At 45.9% G+C, this 21,909-nt stretch overlaps 1 protein-coding gene across 6 annotated transcripts; it reads left to right on the top strand.

Annotated features, from left to right (window-relative positions):
- Nucleotides 1-3,690: 3,690 nt before the first annotated feature.
- On the top strand, nucleotides 3,691-20,104 carry SF1 (splicing factor 1). 6 transcript variants are annotated; one of them, XM_048514422.1, is made up of 13 exons: nucleotides 3,691-4,231; nucleotides 7,227-7,355; nucleotides 10,736-10,811; nucleotides 13,311-13,463; nucleotides 13,654-13,743; nucleotides 14,143-14,326; nucleotides 16,499-16,614; nucleotides 16,701-16,808; nucleotides 17,105-17,285; nucleotides 17,533-17,839; nucleotides 18,054-18,105; nucleotides 18,232-18,390; nucleotides 18,827-20,104. In XM_048514422.1, the coding sequence occupies exons 1-13, from the start codon at nucleotides 3,775-3,777 to the stop codon at nucleotides 19,074-19,076; spliced, it is 2,262 nt and encodes a 753-aa protein (XP_048370379.1). In that variant the 5' UTR covers nucleotides 3,691-3,774; the 3' UTR covers nucleotides 19,077-20,104. The 6 variants fall into 6 exon arrangements, with proteins under 6 accessions (XP_048370379.1, XP_048370360.1, XP_048370370.1 ...); XM_048514403.1 differs by having other exon boundaries at nucleotides 18,049-18,105; XM_048514413.1 differs by having other exon boundaries at nucleotides 18,049-18,105; nucleotides 18,232-18,394.
- The last annotated feature ends 1,805 nt before the right edge of the window (nucleotides 20,105-21,909 follow it).

Below are 21,909 nucleotides of genomic sequence, written 5' to 3'. Positions count from 1 at the left end.
CTTGCGGCGGCAGCAGCCCAAAGTGGTGGGTCATAGAGGTTCAGGCTGGTGGGGGAGGGGGTGTGCAAGAGAATGAGGTGGCGTGGCAGGCTACCCAGTGCAGCTCCTTGCTGATATTGGAGAGGTGGAGGAGGTGGCCAAATGCACCCCCACAATGAAGTATTCAAGTGGGACCTGGGGCATCAGCCCACTTTGTACCCCCCTAAATGCACCATTGGTTACAGGGACCATGACCACATCCTGTGGCAACACATTCCACAGTTTTGTTATGCACTGTGTGAATAAATTATTCCTTTTGTCTGACCTAAAGCTCCTATCCTTCTGCTTTAGTGGATGACCCTAGGTTCTAATATTATGGGAGAGGGAGAAAAGTCTCCTTGTCCATTTTCTCCATGCTGTGCATAATTTTATAAACCTCTACCATGTCTCCCCTTACTCACTTTTTTCATTCAAAGTGCATGCTAATAAAATGTGCAGTTGCCGCCAAATTAGAAGGGGTAACTAATCCGCCAGAGAACAGGGTCAGAGTTCAAAATGATTTTGACAGATTAGAGAGCTGGGCCACAACTAACAAAAATACATTTCAACAGGAAGAAATGTAGGGTGCTACACTTGGACAGAAAAAAGTGAAATGCACAGGTATAAGATGGGCGACACCTGGCTTGACAACAGTACATGTGAAAGGGATCTAGAAGTTTTAGTAGACCATAAGCTGAATGTGAGTCAGCTGTGTGATATGGCTGGTAAGAAAACCAGTGCATCAACAGAAATATACTGTCCAGAAATATACTGTCCAAAAAGAAAGTAATAGTACCATTCTATTCTGCATTGGTGAGACCTTACCTGGAATACTATGTTCAGTTCTGGGCACCACAATTCAAGGATATTGACTAGCCGGAGCATGTCCAGTGACCAAAATGGTAAAAGGCATGGAGTCCATTGTCTATGAGGAGAGACTTAGGGAGCTGGATATGTTTAGTCTGAAGAAGAGAAAGGTAAGGGGTGACATGATAGCCACATTTAAATATTTGAAGGAATGCCATGTTGAAGAAGGAGCGAGTTTGTTTTCTGCTGTTCCAGAGACGAGGACACGGAGTAATCGATTCAAACTACGGGAAAAGAGATTCCACCTAAACATTATGAAAAACTTTCTGATGGTAAAGGCTATTCGACAGTGGAATATGCTGCCTTGGAGGGTGGTGGAGTCCTCTTCTTTGGAGATTTTAAAAGAGGCTAGATGGCCATCTGTTGGGAATGCTTTGATTGTGTGTTCCTGCATAGCAAGGGGTTGGACCTTGTGGTCTCTTCTAACTCTATGATTCTGTGATTCATTTGAACCAATCTTCACAGGGCAGCTAATCTGGTTCCCTTTGGTGTGCTGATAAATGTACAGTTCATCCGATTCTTTGAGTTTCCCAAGCATGATCTTCCCTGCTGTTTCTGGTATATTGCTCTGAGGATGTAGAAATCGTTACTTCCTCATTCTGATGACATTTTGTCCTTATCTGTTGCTTTCCTCATAAGAGTAGTCAGGCTGGATCACACCAAGAGTCCAGCTGGTTTAATATTCTATTTCGAATACAGTCTAAACAGAGCTCTCCTCTGCTGACAGCAGCATCTGAAAATTAAAGGTAATCTGCCTGCAAAACCAGAGTATACTTTCAGCTTATCAGGGCTAATAGCTAGAGGTAGATGTGTCCCACAGTCCTCTTCCAGAACCCACTTTTGTGCAAACTTAGCATAGCATAACCAGCATGCAGTACCATTGTGCTATTTTCTTCTCTAGCAAACAGAAAATTTACTAGCCACTGTTCCGGTTTTAAAAAATTATCAGGTAGCAGGGTGTGTGAAAGACCTGAACACCCTGGAGAGCCACTGACTTGGATGGAACAATGGTCTAATTCAGTATAAGGCAGCTTTGTGTATATATTCCATTTGCTCCTATTTTTCTACCATTTTGGACCAACACTGACCTCCTCACCTTGGCTTCCATTCAATTAGCACCTGCCTGAACCTTCTACAATACTTGCCTGCTAGTTACTTGGCCTGTGTCTGCTGTCCTCATTTAAATGCAGGGAATGGTCACCTTTGTTTCTGAATTTGAGGTTGTTGCTATGCACCTCTGATTACATGCATATTTGACACTTCAAGGTCTGTCTGTTCCAATAATTGCAATTGGCCAAGGAGATATATACCGTATGTATAAGAAGAAAATTACCTGTTCCAAAAAAGCAAGAAAAAGGGTGATGCATATGTTATCTAATTGGATGTATCATAACACAAATTGTGAATCGTCTGCAGTGGCTACTGTATTTCAGCACATGGGTTGGAGGGAAAAAGCTCATGTCTTGTGCTATTTTCATTCCTTACTCATATACTTACTACTTTGCTAAAACCTCTTCCCAAAGCAGAAAGAGTGCCATTTACAGCTAGTTCCAGGAGGACAGTTATGCTGGTCTATAGTAGAATAAACTGTATGGAAGTATTGGGCTCCAAGACCAACATTTTCCAAGGTGTAAACTTCCTAGTCCTGATCTTGATAGTCCAGGCTAGTTCATCAGATCTCTAAACCAGAAAATGGTCAGTATTTGTCTGGAAGGCCACCAAGGAAGTCCAGGGTTATGATGCAAAGGGAGGCAATAGCAAACCACCTCTGAACATCTCTTGAGAACTCAACAGGATTGCCATGCCAGCTGCAACTTGAGCAGAAAAATGACTTTGTGAGTCAACGTTCAGATTGCCAAATCTAACTACTCATATCAAATTATATTGTTTGGCATACTTATGTAATTAAAAAGTATAAATACCCCCTCCATCACTCAAGAACTGTAAAAAATGAACTATGTCTACCAGCCACCACGTGGTTGCTTGGAAAACTCCCAGAATCACTCCAAAGATCAGTTGCTCTAGAGAAAATGGCTGCTTTAGAGGGTGGACTCAACAGAAATATGTACCAACGAGGTACCCCTTCTCCAGGCTCCAACCCCTAAACCTCCGAAACCCTATGTATGTGTAGGGCAATGTTGGTGGGAGAAGTTGGTTTTGGCTATCTTCGAAATTCTGAAGGCGGTAATAATGGCTACTCATAAAGTAGCCCTCCCAGAAGCCTCTACGCCATACACCAGCCCAAACTCCCAGATGCCCTCGCGCTGCATAGGCTCATTCAAGGAAAGGCGTCCAAGTTCACCACCGCAGCCATTAACGCTTTCCTTGGCAGTCAGCCAATGAAAGAGGCTCTTTCCTCTTGGCTACAAGATGCTGTCCAATGGGAGACAAGGGTCTCACTGACGTCTCGCACGGCCTTCTTAACATCGTACTATAGACCTCTAATGGCGAAATGATACGCCACCACCACTACGCGCCCAATGGCGCAAGTCAAGACTAGCCAATCAGGACTGCGCACTGGACTTTAAGGCCTCCCCTCGGTCTCTTCTCCCGCCCTCTTCGCTGATTCTATTTTATTCTCCAGTCCGCTGAGCTCGGTGGCCAATCCGCGCCGTTTCTCTTCCGAGCGACAATCAGGAGACCCAGTAGGACTTCGCCCCGCCCTTCCAGCGAGTTCGCACCAATCCTATCCACTGAACTACCACTCACCCAATCATCGTTTCCCTAAACTGAGTGATCCAACACTCTTCCAGTAACGAGGTGCGAGGGCTTTTGACGAGCCGCACGCTTAACCAGTAGGCGCCCGCCGCCTTTGTGAGGCGAGCCTCTGGCGTGGAAGGTTCGCGAAGTCGCGGTCGCCATTGAGCGCGGTAGTGCCTTTCCCCGTCTATGGCGACCGGAGCGAACGCGACGCCGTTGGGGAAGCTCCATCCACCCCCGCCGCCAGGCAAGGCCGGCTACCCTCTGCCTCCTCCGGGACTGGTGATGCAGGGCCCGCCGCCCCCGCCGCCTCCGGGCCCCGCGCAGGCCCAGCCGCAGCCAGCCATCCCCAGCCTCATGGCGGCCGCCGCCTTCCCCTTCGCGGCGCTACCGCCGCCCCCGCCACCTCCGCCGCCCCCACCACCGCCACCGCCGCAGCAGCCCCAGCCGCCCCCGCAGCAACCCCAGCCGCCGCCCCCGCCGCCGCCGCAGGCCCAGCAACCGCAGCAGCCTCAACAGCCGCCCCCCCAGTATAGCCAGTACCGGTTTCCCTCGCCGCCGCCCCCGCAGCTGGGCCTCGAACAGCAGCAGCTTCACCATCTCCACCAGCAGGACGACGGTGGCCCGGTCGGGGCCGGCAATCAAGGCAAGTGGCCGTGAAGTTGGAGAGCCCCTACACGTGTGCGTGTCTGCACGTCAGGAAGCGTGATGCGTGTTGGTGTCACGTTCCTTTCAAAACTTCGGTGTGGTTTACGAGTGGCCTGTTCCATTGTGTGTCTGTTGGGTGGTGCGTCCTAAGAGTGTGCGCTCGAGCTTTTTCTCTTTTAGTACAACATCGGTTACAGTTTTCTCTCTCTGGGTTGGATCCTACCAGCTTTTATCGATGGGGCGTCTTTTGACCACGAAAAACGGATTGTGGGACACGTGGCGAAAGCTCAGACAAGACGCAGAATGCAGTGAAGAGGGGTTAATTAACGAATAGTAGATTGCATCCAACCCTACTTTTTCTGATTTTTGTAAAGGGGGCGGGCATGCTGTTCACGGTATCAGAAAACCTGCATGGAGTGCATGTGCAGTCCACACTAAGCTGGCCTGCGGGTTACTACAATACTCTGAAAATGGATCCTTGCACTTGATTCAATGGTTGATTGAACAGCCTGCCCCGCCAGAAGTTATGCTACTTGTATTCCTGACTGAAAAAGACTAAAGCATAGTTAGTGCACATGTAGTTCAAGATACGAATATTAGAAAAATCTGGAAAGTAAACGTCTACCTATCTAGATAAAACCAAGCATTAAAAATAAACTTTACTTGTTAGTAGAGAATCATAAACTTGGCCTACATTCTAAACTTACCGGTATGTAGCTGTGGGGGTGGAAGGGTCCTGTGGGGACACTTGAATCAGCGCCAGGAAGACCTCTGAGCTGGCAAAGTGGATTTGTTTTTACAAAACACATTCTGTTTATATATAGTATTAAGCATGTTCTTGTATGTGGGGTTTAATGTTTTATACATCCTTTTTTATGTGTATAGTTATGAAACTTATTTTCTTAGTCTGCGCTCTTGTTTGGTACGGTGTTTAAGCAGTCTTGTTTTGGCTATGGCCTTCTGTCTTTCATCCAGTCTCTTAAAAACCAGAGAAAGGAGTTAAGATGGTGTATTGTCAAAGGCTTTCACGGCCAGATTCAACTGGTTGTGGTGGGTTTTCTGGGCTGTGGCCGTGGTCTGGTGGATCTTGTTTCTAACGTTTCGCCTGCATCTGTGGCTGGCATCTTCAGAGGTGTACCACAGAGGGAAGTCTGTTACACACTGTGTCCAACTTTAGGAACAAGATCCACCAGACCATTTCCACACAGCCCGGAAAACCCACCAGAACCAGTTACATGGTGTTGAATTATGTTATGAATTTGCACACAGAGTTTTCTTCAGGTTCCACAAATACATAAGAGGTTATTTCTTTGAAAAATACAGAACGGAATGTCAGAATGGCAAATTAAAGTGAAAGTCTTGACCGTTGTGGATCATGCACCCCTAGTGTGGTGGTTGTGATTTTTGTAACCCCACCATTATCTGATAAAAGAAGACCTTTGAAGTTATTAAATGTGTGGCGTTCCAGGTGTGGTGGGACTTATTTTTGCTATTACAATATTCCATTGGAAAATTACAAACTGGGTGGTAACTGTCTTAATCCTTTGATATGAGGAACATAACAAAAATATGTGACACCCCTTTTGAAAAGTGGCTAATACAGAGCTATGTTGTCCACAACAGAAAGGAGTAGATGCTGGGAGGAGGGGGTTGTTTGGAAAGGAGTCCCATGGTGGGAGAATCACTGAAAGGCATGAAGCTGCAGCGGTATCTTGAGAGGTTGGCTTTTATTTAAATGATGCCCGTGGAAGAGGTTGCGTCACGTCTTATGGACTGTGGACAAAATGGAGGAGAGGTTATTTGTGTATTTGTAGATCTCTGAAGAGAAGTCATGTGCATTTTCTAAATAAATTTTTAAAAATTAGCTTTTGCCTTTGAAGGGTGCTTAGAATAGCACACGTGGTGCTTTCTGTAGCTTCACAATCCTGTGCGGTAGAGCCCAAGCTCATCTGCTAAGTTTCACAGCAAACATGGGTTTTAACTCGGGCTTCCCTAATCAATTGTGTGGACCAGTGCACCATGTTGTCCCTTGTTTTAGAAGCAGGAACTGGATGGTGATAGGCTGTTCTCCTGTGGAGGCGGTTTCTCTTGTCCTTTCTTTTTCCTTTTAAGAGAAGTAATCAAGGGAATGTTAATGTTCTCCAAAATGTGAATGTATTGTAAAAGCCTTGCAATTTTACTAAGAATGGTGTTATCCTTGGAGGAACTGTCATGCTGTTCAGTTCTGCAGCCCCCCTCTGATGTAAATAACCCAGCAACAGAAGCAAATGTGGCAGTATGTTTGGAGAAATTAACCGGCAGCCATGTTAGAAAACGGTCGTCGAATGCTGCTTGCTGCCATCTTCAGGCATAGTTATGGAAGTGAATTTGAAAGAGTCGTTGAGCTGGAGCTAAATACAGTAATGTTTGCTTTGAATTTGTACTGGGGTCGTGGTGCTTTCTTGTTGATAAGTTGCTATGTTATCTAGTATTTTATATTAGAGCAGTCTGTTGAAGTGTTTGTATTAATTGCTTTGAGAAGGCTAACTAATATGTCTGCCTTGTGGCACTTTGGCTTGCTTTGTGGATCCAAAGTTAACCCGAGCCCAGGGTTTTAGAGACAAACTAATACCTGGTGCAGGTTTATTTGTAGGTAAGTGTGACACAAGCAGTAGCTCAGGAAATGTGCAAAATCCTAGTTGTCTCCATGGTCCCCTTCATCATGTTCATCTTTAAAAGGACAAATGGTATACAGGGAAAAATAAATGGTTTGTTTTTAGCACATATTGTAAATGAAGGTAAAATCCAAAGGAGCTGTGAGTCTGGTACCCTGACTGGGAGAAGCGCAGCTGAGTATGTGATGTGGGGAAGTTTGATTGTGAAAAGAACTGGTATTGCTTTGTGGATATAAGAGTGATTGGTCATTAAGCTGTATTAATTGTATCAAGGAAGCAAAGTTCTTACTAAGGATTGTCATGTGTTCACTGTTCCTATAAAGAAATGTTTGTTTGCAGATTTTCCTAATAAGAAGAGGAAGAGGAGCAGATGGAACCAAGATACCATGGAGCAGAAGACTGTTATCCCTGGAATGCCCACAGTTATCCCCCCTGGGCTTACTCGTGAACAGGAAAGAGCTTACATAGGTAAACTCTTGTTCTTTGCCTATTCCTTTTGTTCATGTCATTGCCGATCCAGAGACTGTTTTCAGCTGCTGTATGTTGTATGAGGCGTTTTAAAATGTGTGCTTTCAAGGACTGGGGATATTATGACCTTGTTTTTGTTACTTAAAATAGATAATATTCATGTCTCTGCTCAGAGTGGATTGTGCTCCATCCTAGCTCCCTGTTCTGTTTGACTGAAACAGTGTCCTCCACAGGCATAGTGGAGGTGCTAATGCCCTTGGAAGTGTTGGGGGATGAAAATGTGCTGACATTGCACTTAATTAGCCAGTAAACTTGGTAATCAGCAGGGTCTCTTGTTAGCTTTACAGACTCCTTGCTAGTGGAGAACACTGTAAGAGTCCCCTTTCAAGCTGCATGGTTTGGAAGCAAGTACCTCTTTCACAGCGGAATATTACAAAGTGACCTATCCATGACTTCCTTCTGACTTCCTTTTATGTTGTTACACTGATTCTTCCAAACCTAAATTGAGTCTACAAGATGGTAAAGATTGTTGATGCCACTCAAAGCTACTCCTACTTTCTGGTTTGTTTTTTGACATCTTCAGATACTTGAGGATGGGCGCTGTTAGTTTGGGTACACAGTTGCTGGGAAAGGGATACTGCAGAGTTCTGTGGGAATTATGGTGCTGAAACTGCAAGAACTGGGGAGTGGCAAATGTTACTGTACTGTGTGTGAAAATGAGAATGGTATTTAATTTGTGTAAGCAATGCAATGTGAATGTTAAATTCATTTGTGTATATTTATCAGAAATATGCTAGTGTACTTTTGCTCTAATATGTTATCAGATGCAGTCCTTGCCTTTTAGCTTAAAGCTAGCTTTTTCTTTAATACAGCACCATGTAATATCTGTTTATCTCATTAGAGTGGGAAATTTTTAACTCCTTTCTTATGCATAAACCACTGAGAATTTTGATTTAACACTCAGTTATAGCACTATTGAGCGCTGTGTGGCTGCTTGAAAGCCTACTACAGGATTATTTTCAAGATCCCAACATCAGTTTTTATGTAGTGCAGAACAGTTTTTATTTCAGTCAAGCAAAATTTCTGCATTGCAGAGGTGTGCCATTTAATGTTGGTGGATAAAACTGGTTTTGATTTTATCCTCTGTACTGCCTTCTTACATAAGAGAAAGGGCCGTTTTCTTTGGCTCTTGGAACTTATTTCTGAACTTATAGATGTTACAGTATTTCTTGTAGGTATAGTAATATTTCAGCTTAATCAAGGTACACCACCTGATGTTGAGTTATACATGTGAAGAAAATGACATGTCTCTAGTTAAGGCGAATTAGTGTGCATTGAAATGGCAGCAGAATTGATGTTGGGGGGAATGATTAATTTGAAAAACTATTTGCGAAGGCAGTTCCTGATGCTGAGGTGTTGATTTTAGAAATGCAGTGTTTTTAATTAGATATGCAACTGGTTGAGCAGCTCTATCAGACATTTAACAGAAACAGCTTCATCAGATCAGAATTCTCAGTCTATGCAAAGATATGAGTACTCCATTTACTCAGTTAACTGTAGTGCCGAAGATGGAACTTGCAGACCTCAACTGAACTGAGTAAATGTGAGGGAAGTGATCCACACCAAACCAGATGACTGTTGGGCAAATTCATAACTGCACTAATGAGAGAGAATTCCTTAATAGATCATAGAATTTATTTTGTAATCACACATATAACATTTGGTATCATTAACTTGAGATTAAATCAGTACTGTATCAAAAAGCGCAATGTTGCAGAGAGACCTCCTCATGGAAGGATCAGGTGATAACTTAAATAATTGTTTCACAGATGCATATCTCACCATTTAGTCCCTCATGGTGGTTTACAGTGTCTGGGGTGGAGGGCTCCTAGCTGACTGGATGGTATTCTGAATACTTCCAAGAAGGGGCAGGGGTGGTTTTCGTTTCCTTGGTGGTGCAAAGAAGAGCCCTTCCTAGAAGCACCTGCCCCAGTTGAGAAGGAGAGCAGATAATAACTGGAATAAAGGAGAATGGCTGCTCACCTCACCCAGAGTTGTTCTGCTGATGGCATGCTTTGACGTACGTGCCAGAGGATTTGAGGAAGTACCACATTAAGCCACTAGAGTAGGCAGAAGCAGCCCATCTCTGATTCAGCTTCTCCCTGTTGAGAGTGAGCCAGAGCTGTCCCACCTCACTACTTCTCTGAACTGTTGAGCTCTGGAGCCAGTTCTTACACTGTATCAAAGCTTGGCATAAAATAATATAACATCCCCCATTTTTTGGCAGTTTGTGGAAAGTGTGAGGTGGGATCTGGATGCTGCTGGATGGCCTCCCTTAAAGGAGGACTGGGGCACTCTGGTTTATGAGTAGGTATGTGAAGACCTGTGTAGACTGCATGGCGTTGTGTTAATGGTACCAAATGATAAAATATTTGTCTGTATAATCTGTTGTGTTGCAGTTTCCCCCCCGTTGGTATGAATGAAACTTTGCTTAGTGGCGAGTTGGCCTTGTAGTCTGCAAACCACATGCTTCAGAATAGACTGATAGGTGTACAGTACTACTTCAAAACACAGTGCTTGGAGGTTGTGTCCCAAACCATTTGCTACTTTGCCTTGCTGTTCTTTACAAGCTGGGCAACTATTACTTAACGTGTGTGCTCTTGGATGAGCCAGAATCAAACACTTTGTTATGGATTGAAGAATCAGTTGCTGAATACTTTGCCATCTGTTTGTGCCTCCTTAGACACCTTGGTTGTCTGTGTGCAATATAGGCTAATGAGCAAGCTAAAGGATGCTAAGGTTTCATTCGATGTTGCATTTCAAGATGTAGAGTTTACTAGTAATAAATAAGTACAGAAGCATGGCCTATAGTATACTATCTCCAGAATGAGAGGACTGTTGCTAAACCGGTTATGAATTGTGCAGTTTTGAAGTCTTCTCTCAATTGATCCCAACACTTGTAATAATATGATTTTGATCTTTTAAAAAATTAGAATTTAAACATCAGTATTTCGACTGAAAGTCTGCCCACTACCAAGTATAGCACATCAAGGGTGGCTTTCTTCAGCAAACTGGACATTGGGTTTAAAAGGATTAGATAATATTTGCTAACTTTCAAATGAATGCTTTGCTTCCTGATGAATAATTCTTTTTGAAGATTGATAGAAATAAGTAAACCCAAGGAAGGCCTGTTCTGGATTCCTGATGAACGTATTTGACTGGCATAACATTGTGGGTCTCCTGATTTTTATGTTGATGTTATCAGTCGTCCCTTGCAAATTCTCCAGTTCTTCATGCTTTGTTGATGAGTTTTGAGATGTTTTTTGGTAACATTGTCTTTTTTTCCATCCTTTTTTCTTTCCTAACCTGGTTTCTTCCAGTGCAACTGCAGATAGAAGACCTGACTCGCAAACTGCGCACAGGAGACCTCGGCATCCCCCCTAACCCTGAGGACAGGTTGGGAAACAGTTTTAACCAGCTGACAGTAACATTTTTTACCTTTTTCAATAAAAAATTTGGTGGCATCGTAATGTCAGTTCCATGAAAATTCCTTCCTAATGAAATGTCTTCAGTGGTCTGATTTGACCCACACGGTAGCTGAGATTCTTACTGTGAGGGAGAGCAAAGCCACAAAAAGGGGCTGAGGTTCCACTTTCGGTGTGGAATTTCCGAGCTAGTAGGTTGTAATCGTTGACCTGACTGTAAGAAAAGGAATACGGTGGCCAACTAATTTATCCTGTTCACTGCTGGTTTTGGGCAGGTGTTCAGAAGTCTTTCTCACAGGTTCACACTGAGGAATCCTCAGCACAGTCACTGAGTCTGAGCAGCCTGGGAACTTTTTCTGACCGCTGATTTTGCAGTGCTTTCCATTGGGTGGCTGAGCATGGTTTTTTAAACCAGATGGGTACTAACCAGTTTCTTTGGTAGCAGCTACTACACAGCATTGGCCAATATCTGGGGAGCTGGGCTCAGGCAATACTGCACCTGCAATGTGCGGAATTGGACGCCTTTGGTTTTGTTGGGCTTCAGTGTCATCCAACAAAATGACTTTTGTGTGTGCTTTTTTAAAAAAAATTGGCTCGTCAACATTAATTTCTTAGAGGGTACAATGAAGGATGTGTTGTGTTATAGCATGTTGCACAACTTGCAGACCAATTCTTGCTGTTGAAAGTGGAATACCATAAAATCCCTTTTTTCCCCATTCAAATTAAACCCAGCTGAAATTACTTGGGTCCGTTAATGGGGTGAGGCTGCTAATGAGCCTTTCCCTCTGCCCGGTCAAAAAAAAAATGTTTTCAACTCTAGATTTTGAGGCGCCATATTGTCTGTTTTAGGCTTCAAAGAGCCTTTTTGGCTCTCTTAACAACCACAGTAATGGGGTGTAGGTAAATATTGACAGATAGACATACTCTTGGTGGGAATAAATGTTTGTGCTTGCTTCTGTGCTCGAATGAATTGGGGCTGTTGGTCTTAATTTTAACATGCCAACAAGGTTTCTCTCATGTGAAGGTTAAAGCAGGCCAAGGGTGGAGGGCTGCAATATCTTGTGTATAATCTGCGTTTGTAGTATGTTTATTCACTGCTTTTTCATAATGAGACCAAACTGGTTAAAATATGATACCTTTACCATTCAGCAAAAATGAATGTTCTCAATTATTTGCAAGAAAGCAACTTTTCCACACAACAATTAGATATATTCAGCTTGAAACCTTTTCCTCACTGTTTAATCATATGTGTTTGTGTTTAAAAGAACCTGCTAGTGGGGGTGGGACAGATCACATTGCGTTGGGACTATTAAGCTTTCTTGGGTCCTAGAAATGGAGGTGTAATTTACATATTATTACTCCTGATCTTTTATTTCATATTCTGGTGTTGATTATTCACTTCAAGCTGAGAAGACCTTGGGATCAACTGGCTCTAATCAATCCTTTAACCAGCTAGAAAGAAAAGATTGTTTTCCTAAAACCCAAGGTTTAGGTTTCTGATTACTACAAGGATGTATCTTTTTTTTTTGATAACATGATCAATATCTCTTCCCTTCTTGCAGCTAACTAAATTTTTATTTCAATATGTTTGAAGAAGGTCCATAAAATTTAAACAAAGTTCTAGGAGTGTGACTTTTTTTACCGCAAGTGCAGCTGTGGTAAAATCAAACTGACTCTTTTTTTAAATTTTAGCTGTAACTTTTTATTTATTAGTACCTCTGCTGTCCGGGCACCTAAACTGCATGGAGAAAGCAGGTCTGTCTCTAGCGGTTTACAACCCAGACTGCAACATGAGAAGGGTGGGCTTGTCCAACTTGCACCAAGCCCACTTCTCTAACCCTTAAACACAGGGAACAGGTTCAGTCGTCCTTGATGCAGTCAACAAAGTGGAGGTAAAGCCAGAACAGAAGCCTTGACCCATCCACGTGGTGCCAGTGCAATAGACCTAACTTGTACTGCCAGGAAGAATCTGAGAGAAGCGTAACCTGTCTTGTTACTTTTCTGCTGTTAAAAGATCCAGATTTAACCTGAATAATTCTTTGATTTACCTCCTGCACCAGGGTTCCTTCCTAAATGTTTGGCTACATGGAATAATGAAGTTGGAAAGTTTGTTCTCTGTGTGAATCAACTTTCTCCATCTTCCCTGCCCTCTCCCCCTTTTTAACAACAGGCACACTCATGGCAGAGCTGCTGTCATGGCTGTGTGCGACCCTGCTTCCCTCTCTACACCCCTCCTATCCCAAAATAAAATATCCCAGGTTTTTTCCCTCCTGGTAGCAGGCAGTGATTTGCTACAACCACCTTGTCCGTGTGACATAACGGGCATGAGTGAGTTTACACCTTCCTTTCCTATGGTCTCTTTAATTAATTTATTTTGCAAATTGTGCTAGAGTTGAGGGGAACCTGTACTTAATAAATGGCCTTTCGGGCTCAGGTCTACAAGGAGTCACTGGGAATCGTTCCTCTGCAGGTCTCCTTCCCCTGAACCAATCTACAATAGCGAGGGGAAGCGCCTGAACACCCGTGAGTTCCGCACACGCAAGAAGCTGGAGGAAGAAAGGCACAACCTGATCACGGAGATGGTGGCGCTCAACCCAGACTTCAAGCCACCAGCTGATTACAAGTAAGGCGAGGGGGTTGGACTGGCTGCTCTGCCGTAGTTGCGGCTTTCTGCCTGTTGCAGAGCTTTCCCTTCCGTTGTGGGCTTTCCCTAGAGGGTTACCAGGTTGACCCTAGTGATGAGCTCAGCTGAGAAAGGGGGTCCATTGTGGATGACAACCAGATCTTGATGGGCACTATCTAATCTTCCACAGGCCACCAGCAACCCGAGTGAGTGATAAAGTGATGATCCCACAGGATGAATACCCTGAAATAAACTTCGTTGGGCTTCTGATTGGACCCAGGTATGAGCTTTCTGTTCATATGAAGGTTGAGAGGTGGCAAAATGGGCAGTCCCTGAATACTTCATATTGCAGAAAGGTTGCAGAACATGTCTTTGTTTTAGGGAGTGTCTGAGAGGGGAAAAAACTAATTCAGTTCAATCCAAATTCTTTCTATAACAAAGCAGAATACCTTTTTTTCCTATCTTTTTCAGCATTATCTCTGGATTTTGGTTTAAGCTTGAAAATGATGCTGGTCTCCTCCCCACCCCCACCCCCCCCAGAACCTGTTTGATGATTCTTACAGTGTGTGGAGTGCCATTTTCCCATCCGTCTGGGTGGCTCCTCTTTTGGGGGACTTGTGTCAGAGCGCTGGTTGGCTGACATCAGTTAAACACCCGGGTTTGGATTTTGTCTTTCCAGAGGAAACACGCTGAAGAACATTGAGAAGGAGTGTAATGCAAAGATCATGATCAGAGGCAAAGGTTCTGTGAAAGAAGGGAAGGTGGGACGGAAAGATGGCCAGATGCTGCCTGGGGAGGATGAGCCCCTTCATGCGCTTGTCACTGCCAACACCATGGAGAATGTGAAGAAGGCCGTGGAACAGGTAAAAGGCAGGGAGGAAAAGCCGCCAGGTGCAGTCCCCAGCAGAAAGGCAGACCACACTGCGAAGCATTCATTGGTGAAGCTGCTCATTCCAAGGAGCTGGTGTAAAGGAGCCAAGATCTCCCCTGAAGAGGGGAACACAACATAATGGTGGTTGCTAGGCAACTTGGGCTGTAGAAAGAGCCTTTCCTAACTGTGTCACTCAGTCAGACTCCTCAGGCAGGCCAGAGAAAACCTTTCAAATGAGGATAATTTTGTTGTCCTAGCTGTCTTTTGATGCAAAGGTTTGCCCAGCAACAGGAAAGATTGGGTGATTGTGTCTCACTTTTTTTGTCTGCCAAAGCTTCCTTGATCCAGTGTGAAGTAACTGATGATCGCTGTCCTGATCACTGCTTTCCTAATCACGTGCTTTCAGCTTTTATGCCCATATCTCGAACAGTTCTTCAAAACTCACATCCATTGGTTGGATCCAGCATGGTTTTTCTGTGAGTGGAACGATTTCCTTCAAAAGCAATATTCTGTGCAGTGGATGGGGGAAGCAAGGAAGCTGCATTGCACAGCCAGAAATCTTTCTATCCCTGAAAATGTTGTGCTGGATCCAAGACTTCATTCAAGTTTCACAGATGTTCCCTCACGCCCGGCGGAAACTAATGTTTTAAAAGAATGATCAAAGTGTCATTTGAAAACAGGCTTTGCAGGGGGAACTTTCCAGACACTGGCCATTTTGGAGATGTGCTGTCCCTCATGATTTAGTAGATTTAGAAACTATCTTAGATTTTTTTTTGCACAAACCCTTTCTCATGCACTCATCAAAAGTGCATTAGATATCAGTGTATCTAATTCGTAATGTTTATGGCTACTTAAATCCAGAGGTTGGAGCCATGAACAGACAACACAGATCTTTCTAAAACCTGAAAATTATCCCAAGTTTGCAGAAAATAACTTTTTTGAAGGTGGGATACTTCCCACCATCCCCCCGAATAATAGAAACAGCACCTGCTTTAAGAAAGAAATGTCCTTGGTAGCTGTTGCTAGGCAGCCAAAAGTACTGCCTGCCTTTCAGGCTTCGTTTTGGTAAATAAAAGGCAATGCAGGGGATGTCCTTCCCCGGGCTGTTTTGCCTCTGGGGGCAGACATGACTTACATGAGTCACCCCTTGAGTCAGACTTGGACTGCCTGCCTGATTCAATAGCAGTCACCCCACGACAGCTGGTGCAGGGTACTGGTTAGAGCAGGGGTCTGCAACCTGCGGATCTCCAGATGTTCATGGACTACAATTCCCATCAGGCCCTGCCAGCATGGCCAAGGGGCTGATGGGATTTGTAGTCCATGAACATCTGGAGAGCCGCAGGTTGCAGACTCCTGGGTTAGAGTTTCAGACCTTGATCTGGGAATCCAGATTCAAATCACCACTGTGCCATGCAAGGTTACTGGGTGACCTTGGACCAGTTAACACATTCTCAGCCTAGCTTACCTCATAGTTGTGAGGATAAAACGGAGGCAAGGAGAATGATGCAAGTTGCTTTGGGTCCCCTGTGATGGAGAAAGGTTGGGTGTAAATGAAGTAAATAAATAGCTGAGGATGGGAAGCAGATGAAAGGTAGATTGGTTATTGGCTGGGAAAGAGGAGGAGGCGGGGAAATGTGAGGGTGTGAGGTGGAGGGGAAAAGGAAATAGTCATTGCAGGTTCCCTACCATGTGGCTGGGCCTTCAAATGCTTGAAGATCTCCTGCTTATTTATTTTTCTAATATTGACTTTTTACCGGTTCTCTCAAAATATAAAAATGCCTTTTTTATTTAGTAGTGGAAGAAGAAGAATATGCATCAGTTTAGGATACACCATATATGACTGATCCAAGTGGAGGGAGTATAGAGAGTTTAAAAAGATTCTGCACTCAGCAGGAAGTTGGGGGCCATAGACCTGCCCTGTGGAAATCTCCTCTCCAAAGATACTCTCTGCCGCTCTAGGAAGAGAAACCATGGGTAAAAAGCCTGCTTCAAAACCAACATCTCTTGGTTGGTCCAGTATACCGGAAGCACCCGTGGAGGAACAGTCCAGCGCTGTAGTTCTTCATGAAAACTTGCAAAGGGAAGCTGCCTTCTGCTGAGTCAGGCCCTTGATCAGAGTCAGTGGTGTTTTCTTACAGCAGCGTGCTTCTTTTCTGTCTTCTAGATCCGGAACATTTTGAAGCAAGGGATTGAAACACCAGAGGACCAGAATGATCTGCGCAAGATGCAGCTGCGGGAGCTTGCCCGCCTCAATGGGACGCTACGCGAAGATGACAACAGGTACCCATTGGGGGACCTCAGTTTATGCCATGTAGGAATGAACTCATCTGCATTGTCAGTCAGGCCTAACTTCTCTGTTGCTTCAGGATTCTGCGCCCATGGCAAAATACAGAAACCCGCAGCATCACCAACACGACAGTGTGTACCAAGTGCGGAGGAGCTGGCCACATTGCATCAGACTGCAAGTTTGCCCGGTAAGCATCTTCTTTAGTATCCTGTGATTACATTGCCTGTTCTCTAGAAAAAGCTGCTGTGCACTTGGCTCATTCTCATAAGTGGTGAAGATCTGCACAGACTTGCTTGTTGCAGACTAGCATGGCAGACCTTTGCATTGTTTTTTGGCAGTTAATTAACTCTAGAATACATCTTGGCTACTTTGTGTGTGTGTGTGTGTGTGTGTGTGAGAGAGAGAGAGAGAGAGAGAGAGAGAGAGAATTGTTTGCTTATGTGACAACTGGGGTCCTAGCTGATTATGACTTCCTTCTTTCAGGCCGGGAGATCCCCAATCAGCCCAGGACAAAGCTCGCATGGATAAAGAGTACCTGTCTCTGATGGCTGAGTTGGGAGAGGCCCCTGTCCCAGCATCTGTGGGGTCTTCTTCAGGACCTTCTAATCCGCCCCTTCCAAGCGGCCCAAGACCATCGGGGCCTGGAAACAACCAGCCTCCCCCTGTGAGTAACTTGTTGGAAAGGATGTTGTTAGACCAGATTGGAATCCAGGGAATAAAACGTTTGTTTTCCCAAAGGGAAGAGTTGCCTTCATAGAAGACAGTTGTTACAAATTACTAAGGGATGCTTGTGTTCTCAGCAGAGAAGCCCTCCGTATTGGGCGGGATGTGGGTATTTTTAGTGTAGAGCACCCCTGGCTTCTCTTTCTTGTGTAACTGAATTCTTCCCCTCCTGTTGTGTCTGTGCATAGAACCGCCCTCCCTGGATGAACTCTGGCCCTTCTGAAAATCGGCCCTTCCATAGCATGCACGGAGGTGGCGGCGGCGGAGGAGGCGGTGGTGGTGGAGGAGGAGGCGGCGGTGGAGGCGGTGGCGGAGGAGGGCCAGCAGGGCCTGGGGGTCCTCACAACTTCCCTCACCCAATGTCAAACATGGGAGGACATGGTGGTCATCCCATGCAGCACAATCCAAATGGCCCCCCACCTTGGATCCAGCCACACAATCCTCCAATGAACCAGGGACCGCATCCTCATGGCCCACCAGGTCCCCATCACATGGGTGAGTACAACTTTGTGGTCCTTGGGCATTTTCATCACGGATGGAGAAAGGCTGATCAGAGTGCAGCTGCAAGCTAATTTTGTTAGTGAGCTTGGAAGGGTGTTTTTGGCCACTTCCACACGCAGACAGGACAGTGGCTGGCTGGGCGGGGCTGGGGAGGATGGTCTTTTTCAACTGTCACTAAGGCTGCGGTCTCTCATTCCCTTAAGATCAGTACCTGGGCAATGCGCCAGTGGGCTCTGGGGTCTATCGCCTCCAAGGAAAAGGTGAGAAAACGGAATTGTTTTCCCATTGATTGGGGGGGGTGTCTGTCACTTGGATGACCAGGGTGGGGGGATGAGGTTTGGAGGATAGTTCCCAAGGTCAGCTTGATGGCCTGTCTGGGCTTGCAGGTATGATGCCACCTCCGATGGGTATGATGCCCCCGCCGCCCCCGCCGCCCAGTGGTCAGCCTCCCCCGCCTCCCTCTGGTCCTCTTCCCCCATGGCAGCAGCAGCAGCAGCCTCCACCCCCGCCTCCCAGCAGCAGTACTCCCTTGCCATGGCAGCAAAGTGAGTAAGAGAACTTCTTTTAATTTTGCACCTCCGCGACTCTGGCCAATATTAATAACAAGTTGATGACCTTGGCCCAGTCCTCCTGACGTGGGGCTGCCCTTGGGGGTAGGAGGCCACTCTGTTTTCCTGGGCCAGGTTTAGAAAACCTCCGCTGCCCCGGAGTGGTTTCTCCCAGTGTTTGAGCTGAATCCTTGGCTTCCCTTTTGATGTTTTCTACAAAGCCCATCCTTGGCTTGTAGGCCAGATGCCCTGGGGATGGTCAGAGGAAAAGGCACCTTTCCCAGGTGTGCCCTACTAGGTCATCTCACGGTGGGGAAGAGTACTCTCCCCTGACATGGTCTTGAGAAAAGGGTCAGCTGTTTCTCTGGTTGGGGAGATTCGGGACCCTGGGTCCGTGGCTCCTGGAATGACTTTATGCTGTGTTAAATCCTAGATACGACGACAACCACCACCACGAGCGCTGGCAGCGGGGGCATCCCTCCATGGCAGCAGCAGCAGGGGGCGGCGGCAACTTCTACGGGGGCCCCGCAGATGCAAGGCAGCCCCTCCATGGTACCTTTGCCTCCAGGGGTCCAGCCTCCACTGCCGCCAGGGGCCCCGCCTCCTCCCCCGCCCCCGCCCCCTGGCTCCGCGGGCATGATGTACGCCCCTCCCCCTCCTCCGCCTCCCATGGACCCTTCTAACTTTGTCACCATGATGGGGGTGGGGGTGCCAGCTTTGCCACCATTTGGCATGCCCCCTGCTCCACCACCACCGCCACCACAGAACTGAAGAATGTTTTTTCTATACAGTTGTTTTTCTCTCCAACATGGAACGAGGCCCTGCCAGGAGCATGTGAGGGACGTTCCCCCTCCTTACCTGTATTTAGAGGAGTGCGTGACTCTTGTCAGATTCTTGTTTTGATTGACTTTACTGGTGTTCGATAATTGGACCCGTCAAGGCACTAGCCCCGAGCACCTCTCTGAAGTGAGGACTGGCCACCCTTTTTGTGGTAGGAACAGGGAACGCCTGGGACGTGCGTGTTGTGGCAGAGCTCCAGTTGAAACTGCCGGGTCCAGCCTCGGAGCCAGCAAGCCCTCTTTTGTGAAATTATGCATCTCTCACATGCCTTGCAGACGCAGAATGGCATCTTCTGTTTATTTAATTTTTCCTTGCTGGGCTTATATTTTAATTCCACCTTAAAGACTCCATGTTTTCCAGGGTCTTGTACGTCTCCACTGTTGAACTTCTGCCAGTAGAGTTGAAGAAACAAATGGATTTCAGTAGAGTTGTCTGTGTTTGGGAAATGAGACTTTTGCTCCACGGCGAGGTGGGGGGTGGGGTGCCAGTGTTTTTTTCCCTGGTTCTCCTTAGCAAGAATAGGTAGATTTTGTAGGGAGTGTCTGCCGTAAAAGCTGAAGGTTTTGAGCCAGTCCCCACCCCTCCCATAGGGTAGTTAAGATGAAGAGGGGGGGGGGTCATCTATTTTGAGGTCCATTTGTCTCTTATCCATCTGCCTAGAATCTCCTTCCGTTTTTTCTTTAAAAAAAAACACATCTGAGTGTTTTGTGGTTTTGGGTGGTTTCCCCCCGATTGAGTGAGCTCTGTTGACAATGATGTATGTGTATAATGCTTCATTCAGTCACCTGTAACCATTTTCTTAATTGATTTTTGTGTAAAAATAAAAACTGCAGTGAAGGGGAGGTTCCAATTAAAGGCCATTTTTAAAATAGTCCTTGTGTGTCCCTTCCTGTTCACGGGGAGCAGAGGAATTCTATTGCCAGTCTCGGCCAGTAGAGGGGGCAAGTTACTATGCTCACTGAATTCCGTCATTCTGAGCTTGTGCCTGTTGGAAATCTGAGGAACCCCCAACACACAAACAGTCACACTCTCGACTAAGATCCTCTTGGATGTTTTCACTGGATTCCGTTTGCCCCTTGGGAAAAATCTATCTGGCTGTTCTTGTCCACCTTGAGCAGTGATAACTGCTTAACTCCTGTTCTTTCTGGAGCATTGCTGTCCTTGCCCACCATTGGAGCCATGAAGCCTGTACCACCTCTCTCCTCCCAGTACATTTCATCCAGAAAACTAAAAAGTGCTCTGGAGCGGCTTTGCTCCTGAAGCGGTGTGACTCCCCTGCCTCAGTAGTCTGAACGCTGGACCAACTTGAGCCACATGGTTAGGTGTTCTCCAGCCTTATGTGGTTTCTCCCTAGGGCCACAGAGCAATGAGAAGAGCTTTGAAGCATAGGGTAGAAGTTGCTCCATACGGCAATAATCCAGTCCTTTCTTCCTTTCTCTGCTTTGATTGGGGGCAGGGATTTACATGCCCCTGTTCGTCCTCTGCAATGTTGAATTAATCTCTTTGGTGCCCAATACATGTGGGTCTCTACACAGGCAAGTTGTTGTTGCCCACTTGAATACAAAAGCTTTTCCGGTGAGAACATTCTGTTCTTCAGCATGGGAAAAAGTTTTGTTGCTTTCCCTCCATTAATCAACTCACCCAGAGTGTTTAAGCTGCACAGAAGAAATGGCTTTTGGGGGGAGAGCTTGTAATCCAACGGTGAAAAAATTGGAAGGGGGGGATATAGTGATGTTATAATCCTTGTTTCTTACATAACACCACTGTGCATGATGTTAAAGTAGGAAAGGTACTGTGCTTAAGAACTGGCAAAGCCTCTTAGCTCTCCCAATAACTGTTCTCCCTAGAAAGAAGAGAGTAAAGGGCATTTTCTTCTTTTCCTGGTTCTATTAGGCTCAGAATTTTAATTAGGATCAGGGGTAAGGGAGAAAATCCTACTACAGCTGTTCATGATGGGGGGGGGGAATGCCTCAGGTGATCACAAGATATATGAGTTCTAGCCAATCACAAGATTCTTCTAGCCAGAGGCTCAAGATGAATCTATGGCTGGAGTGGCCTAATGGCCAAAATACCTGCCAGCTTCCCTCTGACTGGTCAGGTCCAGGTTCACAAAGAGCTTGAGTTCATTCTTCATTGATTTGCTGTTCACGGTTCAGCCCCCGACATCAGTAGCCACTGTCTGGAAAGCCTTTTCTCTGGCTGAGCCCCTGAAGAGCCATGGTTGGAGACCCCTGCATAACATTGCGCCCAGTGGTCTGAATGTATGTCAGGCAGCTCTATTTCTTTTCAAGCCTGTGCAAGAGCTTCTGTGCCAGCTCCCTAACTTAAGAAGGAGCAGTTCCAGTAAGCTGAAATGGCATCGGCTGCCAGGAGGGGAGAGGGGTGGCGGAGCTGTCGGTCTTCCTCCCTTCTCTCTCGTTTGCACAGTGGAGCTGCAAGCACTGGCTCAAATGCAGAGGAAATAATGCCTCCTGGCATTTATCTGTCGTCAGCACTTTGCCCCAAAGGCCCTGAGCTTGCCTGCTGCTCTATCCTGCCATGCAGCAAGAATGATTTCATGACATGTCAGGTGCAGATCTGGCAAAACTGTATGGACTCTTTCACTGGCTTGATGCAAAGGAGGGCTGGAAGCCAGGACCTGCCATCTTCCAACTTTTTCCTCTCAGCAAATAACCT

The sequence above is a fragment of the Sphaerodactylus townsendi genome, linkage group LG01, assembly GCF_021028975.2.
Source record: "Sphaerodactylus townsendi isolate TG3544 linkage group LG01, MPM_Stown_v2.3, whole genome shotgun sequence".
Taxonomy (NCBI): domain Eukaryota; kingdom Metazoa; phylum Chordata; class Lepidosauria; order Squamata; family Sphaerodactylidae; genus Sphaerodactylus; species Sphaerodactylus townsendi.
This window is presented reverse-complemented; position numbering and strand designations above follow the sequence as displayed.